The following is a 10,580-nucleotide window of genomic DNA, read 5'->3' as shown; positions in this document are numbered from 1 at the left end:
ATTTTCTTATCAGAGTTTATTGTTGCACTTCAAATACCATGCCACTATCAGAATAATATCTATTTTTTATTTAAAAAAAAACTCTGAGAAAAATGTTTCCAGCAATTTTCATTCAATGTGAATGACAAGAGTATTACATCTATAAACATTGAAATATCTATTTAATTTCTTCCTGAGGAAGTTTCACATTTTTAAGCAATGAAAAAGGGTATTCTGTACAAGATAGTCTGCAAATCATCTAAACTCATTCTTTCTGCACAAGTAGAACTGGGAAAATGTCACAGTATTCTCAGGAATGTTAGCTCAAATAATTAGGTGATTTCTTATCAGGCTCTGTGTTTACACCCCCAAATGGTCAATATCTGCTCAGAACCACACATTGTTTTTTAATGGCACTGATGCCCACATAAAGCAAATTTCAGAGTCATGTTTATGAAAACGAAGATGAAACTCACAAAATCAAGCAGTTGTTGAAGAAATGGCTTGTGCAGTTACCTATGGGGGAACAGGAACCACGACTCTGTTACCAGCCACAAGGAAACATCTGACTTAGACTAGCAAACAGATTTGTTGTAACAAACCTGCTTTTTAAAGAGTATTAATACTGATGGTGTACTTCTGGAAATCAAACACTGATTGCAGGTAAGCTGTGAACAGAAGAGGTTACACTTTGACAGGTAACTGGTGTGGTGTGACCTGGTTACTCCCCTGTGCTCAGGTGCATCCCCTGACACACACCCAGCTGCTGGCTGCATGCTGTGCTCAGCCTCAGCCTCCTCCTCCACCAAGCTGGCTGCATGTTACCAGTGCTTTTTAAAGGCTCCTGTTAAATGTAAGAACACATTTCAATAGAACAGTCCTGGAATAAAACCCCCCATGGCTTCATACCATCCTTTTACAAACAGCTAATAATCCACCCAAGGCCGAGGCCATGCATGTGGAGGATTTATTGTGCCAGTAGCTCATGGTGACCACAGATGGGCTGTAAAATTCCCCAGGGGACAATGTGACCAATGTCACCACTCTGTCCTTGACTGCCCACTCATTCTCAATCTATCAGGGCCTTGCTTTCCCAGGGCAAGAAGACAGAGAGGGAATTCTTTAAAACAAATAATGAACTAGGAATGATGCTGAAGGCCATTCCTTCTGCATGTAGGAGGCACTCAGTCTGTGTTCTCACCCTGAAAACATCAGGCCCTTGACAGTGCCTAAGGTTTTTTCCCATTTTACTCTATTTTATAACACTGTTTCACTGAAGAATGTGGAGAACTGAGGCAGCAATGCACAACAGGAGCTTTGTGCAATCCCTGCATTTCTAAAACATTTGAGTGATGTTACAGCAGGTTGTCTCAAGAGTAAAATCAATCATGACAGGATGAAAACCCCAGGTATTTTCTCCAGTTATTCAACTGAACTGTAACAAATCTATGTGGATGCTTGCAGGAGGCATGAGCAGTCCGTAGCATGCAGAGCTTTTGCTTTTACAGATGTTCAGAATCCAGAGTGTTTCTTTTACCAAATAAGAAGTACTTTAAGACAAATCAGCTTTTGAGACAAATCCATATGACTGAATATTTAAAGTGAAATGAAATTCTCATTCTAATAAATAATAGAAATGTTCATCTTAAAAAATGTCTACTCTAGTAGTTCCTCATCCTTAATCATGCATATTCCCTTAGCAAAAATGTGCTGTGTAAAGAATATTGTTATATACAGCAAATCTGTCTAGGTTTTTTTCTTTACAAGCCTATCAAAACCACGTATTACATAGACAAAAATCAATAAATAATAAAGATTACCAGTTAGAGGTACAGTAAGGATCTCAACATCTGTTTTCTATTTAGGGAATAACAGACTGGTTTCCATTCCATTACCTTGAATGTTAAATTGCATGATTACATAAATGTCGTAAAACAGCACTGAGACATAGGAAGTTTTTCCACCATCTGATGCATGTTTTTAAATATTCACCCTGAAACAAATGATGAAGACATTACAGAGCTCCTGTATAAAGCCTTGCATTTAGTACTGTGGTTCTTTTTGTTTTCGCTAACTCTTCATGCCTTTAGAAACGCTCAGAGCCCAAGTTCTGTGAGGAGCATTAAGGCCACACTTAGCTGAAGTTCCCAATGATCTTTCTCAACTGCTAAGCACTATTGATTAGACTTGATCTCACATCTAAACTGACGCATTGAGAGATGTATCGTTGAGAACTGTCACAAATATCTGCCTGCAAGGGCGGATATTTGTGTTTTCCCATGATTTGAGTGTAATTTTCTACCATGATTACACATGGTAGAAAATTGGTGTTTATTTTTGACCCCTCTAAAGCTTATTCCTAATATTTAATACCAAACGTGTTTAATGTATCCGGGAACAGAACTGGTATTTTCATCTGGAAATCTGGTCATTTTTGCAGCTGATGTCATCTGAAGGTTGCAGAAAGATGCTACAATTTTTATGAGGTTGAGGGGGGAAAAGCATAGGTTAAATTTACAAATAAATTAAGGAAAAAATAGTGATGCAAATTAAGGTAATTAAAGTAAGGATCTGACACTGCTTTTTAGGAGTTTTTAATTCATTTCAGTGACTCGGAGCAATGTAAGCCCAGAGTGCAATGCTTGGATCTGGCTGCTCACAGAACCAGGGGTGAAAGCCTCTTCCTTGCACTGCTCCAGTTTGGGTCACAACAGTTTAAGTGTAATACTGCAACTTGTGTGCTTCACATTCCAATCTCATTTCTGCTCAGATAATTCACATCTCAGTCACTACAAAATCAGACATTTGAACTACAAAGGCCTTTCCCACACTGTGAGGGTTTGTTGTTACCAGATATAATCACAGGCTCTGTTTTGGCTTCTTTGTGGTTTTCTTTCTACTCCTGTGGTGGATTGCAGATGTTGCTGGGTGCATTTGTTGCCATGCACAGCTAAATGATAGGTGATAACTGTACTGCTCCCCAGTGTTTGCACACACTTTGGGCATTAGCAAGCTGATTCCAAAGGCAGAAGTACTCTGGGCATTTTGTGCTACATTTCATCATCTTATCCTATGCAACACAATAATCAAATCCTAAGAAAAACTGCCAGTGGTCCAACAAAGGGCTACAAAACCTACATGAGACACAATACTTTAAAACTGATGTATAAAAATGTGACTATTTACTGTGAAATCGGACAGGTCATGTATCTCTGACGCTTATACCAGCTGTAAATAACTCCCACATATGTGCACACTAGTCCACAAGTCCACAGGCCCAGAAATGTTTATGAGAAAGATTTGGCCCACCAGAGCTCTAAGGAACACATGTATTTTTACAATCCACATGCCAGCATATGGAAATCATTTCTATCCTTTACACTTTTTTGAAGAGGTATATCTTACAAGACCTTCTGGTAGCCACTGGAAAGTTCAGGTATGACAGCTGAAGTGTAGAAGGAGATTTCAAAAAGCTCTTTTCCAATGCTATCTCACTTTCTGTAGTTCCTGTCTCAGCCACGATGGCAGGGGTTGTCCCAGTTTGTGGAGGAGTTTTGACAGTTCCACGTTGTGATCTCTGTAGTAGCTCGACAGAAAGGCCCTGCACTGAGGGGTACAAAAGTAGAGGTTTTATTTAATAAAACACTGTACTGCAGTTGATGTGAATTTGAGGTTTCAAAGTTGGTTTGACCTGTGTGAAAACTTTACTTCCTTTAAGCAATTTATGTTGTTTTGTGCTACCTACTGCATGCAAGGAGCTGAACTCTGAAAGGTAATTTCAAGGGAAACAAAGGTTGTTCAAAATGAACATCAAAGTCAAAGCAGAATTGAATTCTACTCTTCTTAGTTTTGTACATTTGGAATCATACTGAATATGATGGAGATACTAATATTACAGTGTGATTGAAATAACAGCTACTAAAATATCTTTTTATGTAGACTTGTATCAGTTAGCAACCCCCACTTTCAGAATCATTTAGAGTTGAAAAAGACAAGAGTTTGCACAAACACAGTCTTGTCTTACCTCTGACTAAAATCCTTTTCACCCCATGGTTTTGTATTTGTACGACTCTACTGATGTGAAGTTATTTATAATTTAAGTACTGTGAGGAGAACGTCCTTGGTACATTAATTCTTACTGCTGTTCAAACTGAAGGGTTTTATTCGCATTTTAGCCAGGCTAAATGAAATGGCAGTGCAAGACAGAATCAACATGGAAGTTAGAGCTAGAACAGGAGACTGAACTGCCCTTGGGTACAGACTGCAGCATTTGATCTGACGGAAATTTCCCCATTTGAGCATTTGTCTGGGGAAGGTAATTTTAAAATTCATAGAAACAGAACCTAACCCCTCTGAAAACTGGATTATAGGAGTGCCTCCATTACCTGTCACAGTCTAACTAGGCTCATAGACAAGGGACCACACAAATACACCTATCTGATGATAGAAACTTGCACTGTGGAACTTCTGCTGCTTAAGTCCATAAGGTAAAGGGGACAGGACTTCAGGAGCAGCAGATTTAGTTTTCTAATGGGTGCCAAGTTTTACAATTTGTGGGGGGGTTTCGTTGCTGTTGTTGTTTAATGACTTCATCTTCACATTTGAAATAAAGAACTGAACGTCTGTGCAGCCCACAGCCACCTAAAACATTTTCTTTGTAGGGAAAGGTGGCCAAATAACTAACTTCTACTTTATTTTGTCTTTTCTCCCTTCTCATGATTTTGCTTGTGTCATGTCCTGTATGTGCCAACTGAATTCCTGTACAATGCCAATGACCAGCATGCTTTACCTCAGAATCCATAGGAGGGTACTTTCTGCCTTTGCTCTTTCCAAGACACTTGGTTTTTCCTTCTTCCAAGAGCTGACACCAGAATCCTTTATGAGAATCGAACCTGAAACAAACATTGTGCAGTGCAAAATTTGTGCGTAATCAAATCTAGGAGTCAGAATCCAAAGGACTGGATGTTACATTCCTGACTGATATAACTGAATCTGTTTTTCAGCTAATGCCAAAAATAAATTATTCTATTTTCTTTCTGTTTCTGCAAATCAGCATTTCATGTTCCACTTATGGAAGTAAAACTCATTTTGATCCATTGGAAAATTCATATGCAATTCTCACAAAGCAGCACTTTGTCTGTCAGAGCTCTACTTCTGTTACAGCCAAGTGGCTCAGTGAATGATGCACAGAACATTTAACCCCAAACTGTGTTCTGAACAATTCACCCTACTGACAGCTCAAGGAACTATGAAGGGCTTTGTTCTGCAGTGAGCTGACTTACAGGCTAGCTGGTATTTTAGGAATGTAGGAACAAGTGAAAATGATGAACTGATTAACTCACGTTAGGGCTTCAGAGTAATTATAATGAGGAGAGACTCCCAGAAACTTCTGTACTTCATCCATTACAGTAGATGGGTCAGTTCTCAGCTGCTGTCCATCAATAATCAGCAACTACAACAGAGAAAATAAATGGAGGTTTAAATTGAAATTCATTATTTCAGGCTTGCAACTGAAACTTCCACCTCTGTAAAACTCCATCATATGAAGGATACTGCCCCAGGGAACAATAATGGGCCCATTCTTAATTGTCATCATCATTAATGATCTGGGAGCAGGGTAAATAGCATTTTAATTAAATTTGAAATTATATTGCATTGGCAGCTGTTGTGACAACAGAGAAATAGCAGTGAAGGATCTAGAAAGATAAGAAATACTGTCAGGAAAGTCACAGAGATTGGCCCAGCCAAGAAAAAATTATATTAATGGCTACTATTTTTCCAGATAAAACATAAGGCCATCAGGGCTGATTCTTCACTATCACTGTGGGACATAAAATCTGGCAAAAATCTGCATGGCAATGCATATTATTCAATATTCATGGGTTACTTGTGGAGAAAAGCTAATGAAAACATAATGAGGAGAATTTCATTCAAGAGTCAGGATATTACAGCATCGTGCAACTCATGAAGAGATATACAAGGCTGGCTGAAAAGAGAGTATGTAGGGAATAACAGCAGCTAGATGCATCAGAGCTTCCTTGGCACACTCTGGGGAAACAGAAGGTGCAGACTCCAGCCAACTTGTCTCAGCTACAAGAGCCCTGGATAAACAGAAGGTTGGGATTGCAGCCAACCTCCCTCTAACTGTTGGGTGGGGAGCAGTGCCAGACACGCTGCCAATGTCACAAAATTCCATTCCAGAAATAAATCCCCAAGAAGATAGCAATCATGTGATAGTGTCTGCCTGGTCTGCTGTTATCACATGACACTCAGGGCTTAGGATGTGCATCTTTTGAAGCTTGACCTTACACGGGGTCAGAAGGAGGGTAATGATTTGGAGAATATCCTGGAGATCAGCAGTCTGTAGGCAAGACTTTTACAAAGGTAAACTTTAAGGACAGCATATATATATACACACATACATATACATATACATATATATATATATATACAGAGAGAGAGAGAGACAGAGACAGTGAGAGTGAGAGAGAGGATGAGGATGACAAGAGTCTTGTTCACCTGGTAAGGTGGGAAGTAAGTGAGCCATCTCTCAATGTGGGTAGCATACCATCCAGGTGCCAGGCATCTCTTCTGCAGAGCTCTGAGCTCAGAGGGGGCTCGAGGGCCAGCTGTGATCACCTGATAGAAGCTGAATTTCAGAGCTGCGGGGTCTTCGTGGGATCGCTGATGCTGTAAAAGAAGTGACATTGCTGGAACTTTACAGATCACAAAAGCTGGGGAAACAAGGCAAAACTGGCCGCTCTTACTGACAAAAATTTCTTAGCCTATCCTGTATTTTGAGCATTAACTATATAACTGCGTCTATATACTAATTTCTGTATGTGCTGATTGCATTAATTAACTAAGTAATCATTTTTACATGCTTGCATCACAGATAACTTGAAGAAGTGGTTACTGGTGTTTTAACCCTTAAAATATGACACATAACCCATGGGTGATCACAGATGCTCACTGACTATAGGGATATATCCTGAGAGGATTCAGGGTGGAAACCTGGCCTGGAGCCTGCCCATGTTCTCCCAAGTGCACACCTGGTACCAGGAGTAGGCGCGGTCCGACGGGTCAATGAGGATGGTGATGATTTTGGCCTTGGGGATGAGGGAAGCAGCTCTCTTGGGAGCTTCCTCAGAATGGAAATAGTTGGCACTCTTCTCAAAGAGGAAGTCAGTGGTGACATTAGAAGGAGTTGGAAAGAAATCCATGTACCTGGGAAAGCAACATCATCCTCAGAATTACTTAAAAATCACACAAAGGCTGATAAATCTGTTAAGCATACTTTATTCTATACTCAATTAAAATAAAAGCCTAAGTGCAAAAAAAAAGAAAGCAAACCAAAGCTTACATTGTATCTTTGACCATATTTTACTTGGTACTAGCCTCCTTCTCACTAAATGTAACTAGACATTACAGTTTTTTTTTCAACTGGATAAAAATCGTTACAGTATTTATGTATTTAAAATTCACGAGTTCTCACTTTTCAGTCAGAACAAACTGCTGAAATCTAAAGTAGGAATTGAGTTTTCCAAATTTGGCCTTTTGCTGACATCAACTGAACTGCAATACTGTAAGAAAAAGCTACTTAGTATCAATCAGATGCTTTCACTGAGAAGAGGCTGTTTATATGGGAAGGTGCACTGAAACAATCCCCCACAGCTTCATCAAGTAAAAGATTTCTGGGCAGTGACAGAATTCACTTATTTTTATGTGAGTCATATTTTGGGGGAAATTTGGGTTGTAGTTGTTTTAGGGTTTTTTGTGAGCTTTCCTCATCTGTTATGAAGCTGTAGTTAAATTCCTGCAATTGCCTTGTCATCCAAGGACTTCTCTATCCCTGGCCCTCAGATCACTTCTTGTTATTGCTGGGGAAAACAATAAATTGGAAATTTTGGCCATCTTGACTTTTCAGTTAACCTGTACGGAGAAAATAAATGTTATTTAAACAGCCTCTTCTGAAGACTATGCTTAAAGACCGAGATTTCCTCCAGTGCTTAGACTTTGCTCTGTTCATACAAATGAGCCACTTCCAATACAAATGATGGGCTCTTGTTGGCTCTGAAATTGTAACCACTGAAGTCAGTGGACTTTTATTTCCCAGAAGTGTTAGGGCTGATTTGATGAGAATGATGAAGCTGAGAAGGCTTTAGGGAAACTTGCCCAAGAAACCTGTAACAAAGCTTACATAAAGAAATGCAGGACTGTTTAGACTTCTTAGAAGTCTAGACATAGAAATTTAGACTTCTTAGAACTCCTTAGAAGTTTTTTAAGAACTTCTTAGAAGTTTAGACTTCTGCATTTCAACGACAGCAAGAAGTTGTTATCTGTCAGTTCTTATCTTACTATTCTGTCATGTCTGTTGGAAGCCTACAATTTACACCTACACAGCTTTCAAAAGGGCAATACTGAGCTTCTGAGGGCTAAAAGAATCCTCTTCTGCTTCTGTAGTTGGCCCTGCTCTAAATCCATCCTTGGACAAAGACTAGGAGGCAGCTCAGGGACAAAGCTCTATCTCCACAACCGTAAACAAAATTGAACTGATTGCTATTTGCGATTCTTGCAGGAATACCAGCCAATTAATGGACTAATGAGGAGAGCCCTTGTATCTAATTACAAAGAAGCTCATTACAAGCTATCATTGAAGCACACTATCAGACTAGGTGGTCTGAGAGATCTGCCAGGCAGTCAGAATGCAAATCTAACAATTAGGCAACTACACCAAGAGGGAGTTCTGAGGATCTGAGACTTAACTGTGGGAACCTGGCAGGGGTGGTGGGGCACAGAGGGGGTGCTGTGGTGAGAACCTGTCCAAGGGATGTGCCTGGTTTAGACAGGCTGACCACTGTGGGCTTTACACACAGAGCCAGATTAAGATGAAGGTAATCTGAACATGTATGTGGCAGCCAAATTGTACCTGCACCTTAGGGAAGCAGATAAGGCAGGAGGAAAGAGAGAAGCAGCACAGTAGTTTTCCAGCAACATGAAAACATGGATTTTGTGGAAGAACAGGCTTGCTGTACTTGGGCTGCTCCATCAGCATGGAGCTGCTCTGCCTCGCCTGCACGTCCTCCTCACTGGCTGCCAATGCCTCAGCAGCCATTTCCCAGTGCCACTCACTCATTCATTCATCCAGCACCTCTCCACTGGCACAAGAGCTGACTCAGCACCCTTCCCAGTGAGAATGTGCCACAGCAATTACACCTCTGGGAACACGAGTGGTGTGCAAACAAACTGCATCTGATGTGTCTGCACTGAGAGCACAGAACAGCCTTCACCCTGCTCATTTTATGGATGAATACAGAGTCAAAGGCAATAAAAGTATTCTCCCTTAAACTGGGGGCAAAATAAAGAAACAGGACAAGAAATCAATAATCCTTCACTGGTGCTCCCCAGCTGCTACAGCATGTCAGCAGCTTTCATGCTGCAGTGCTCTACAGTGCAGCACCTGGGGAAAACAGAGGAATCAGGAATGACCTTCAGGTGCACCTGTGCCTGGTGACTCCCAGGGAGCCACAGTGAACGAGGCAGCAGGGACACAGGCTCTGTCTCAGCACCACTTACTGACCCACACAGACACATTCTCCAATTACCTGATCTTTTTTAAAGAACATTTTGAGAGGCTTTCCCTGCCCCCATTTTTTATTATTTACATTATTGCTACTGCTATATTCTATTTAAAGAAAGAAATGCCTCTTCCTGATTGTATCTTTGTTTTTCTCTTAAGAAATAAGATTTCCAGCAGGAACATAACTTTTGTGTCCATATATCCAACTACCAACCATTACTATCCCACTTTCAAAGGCATGTGTAACAAGAAATATGTTATTTTGTTACTGCTCTGCACATATTCATATCTAGATATTTACAAGAAAGCCTCACAAAAGTTAGTGCATTTAAGATATTCTGTAGTAAGATCATTATTCACTTGCATTTATTTCTCATTTCAGAAAGACACTGAAGGTTAATTCTTATCTCACTTTATATATGCACAGTTACCATTACCAACAGTAATGTCATTTTTCTATTGTTCACAATATATAAACTTTTATATTTATACTAATAACCCATCTTACCAATCAATCCCCCTGTGGTAGTTATTTCTATTAAAGAACTGTACCTCCTCAAAGGTTTTTGGGCTGGGGGAGTTACTAATGATGGAAGGATGCATGATCAGGAACAAATACAAGGCTGTAGTACCTGCAAATAGGATAAAAGTCCAAGATTTAAAATTAAAAAACACACACGTATTTTTTGGCCTGCAGATGGGACTAAATCAGCTTTATTCCATTTCACTTCACTGAGGGGATGTCGATTTATGTCACCTAAGATCCTGCACTTTCTGAGCTTTTAGAATTAGGACATTTAAAGAACTGTAACTAGTCAATAAAGACAACTGAAGTACCAGTGTTGAAATTTATTTTTCCAAATTAAAATAGTTGTGTTTTAAAAAATAATTATTTATGTATATGAGACTGTCACAAAAATGATTTTAAAATGTTGCATTCAGTAGCTTTTGGGGATTGGTGAAGATGAAAGTAATTTTGCAATTTCCTGATTACAGAGAAGAAAAATAACCATTGAGTAAC

At 39.7% G+C, this 10,580-nt stretch overlaps 1 protein-coding gene across 2 annotated transcripts in view; it reads right to left on the bottom strand.

Annotated features, from left to right (window-relative positions):
• LOC115902922 (bifunctional heparan sulfate N-deacetylase/N-sulfotransferase 3) overlaps positions 1 to 10,580 on the bottom strand; it is a 52,271-nt gene continuing 41,691 nt past the window's right edge. Inside the window, exons 9-14 of one of the 2 annotated variants that reach the window (XM_030946878.1) lie at positions 10,068 to 10,191; positions 7,032 to 7,206; positions 6,499 to 6,669; positions 5,322 to 5,431; positions 4,769 to 4,871; positions 1 to 3,585 (exon numbers count right to left, since the gene is read on the bottom strand). In XM_030946878.1, the coding sequence (XP_030802738.1) occupies positions 3,466 to 3,585; positions 4,769 to 4,871; positions 5,322 to 5,431; positions 6,499 to 6,669; positions 7,032 to 7,206; positions 10,068 to 10,191 (803 nt within the window). In that variant the 3' untranslated portion in view covers positions 1 to 3,465. Of the gene's footprint in view, positions 3,586 to 4,768; positions 4,872 to 5,321; positions 5,432 to 6,498; positions 6,670 to 7,031; positions 7,207 to 10,067; positions 10,192 to 10,580 lie in introns of those variants that run through there. The other variant, XM_030946879.1, reaches the window with a different exon arrangement.

The sequence above is a fragment of the Camarhynchus parvulus genome, chromosome 4 (assembly GCF_901933205.1).
Source record: "Camarhynchus parvulus chromosome 4, STF_HiC, whole genome shotgun sequence".
In the NCBI taxonomy this organism is placed as follows: Eukaryota; Metazoa; Chordata; class Aves; order Passeriformes; family Thraupidae; genus Camarhynchus; species Camarhynchus parvulus.
This window is presented reverse-complemented; position numbering and strand designations above follow the sequence as displayed.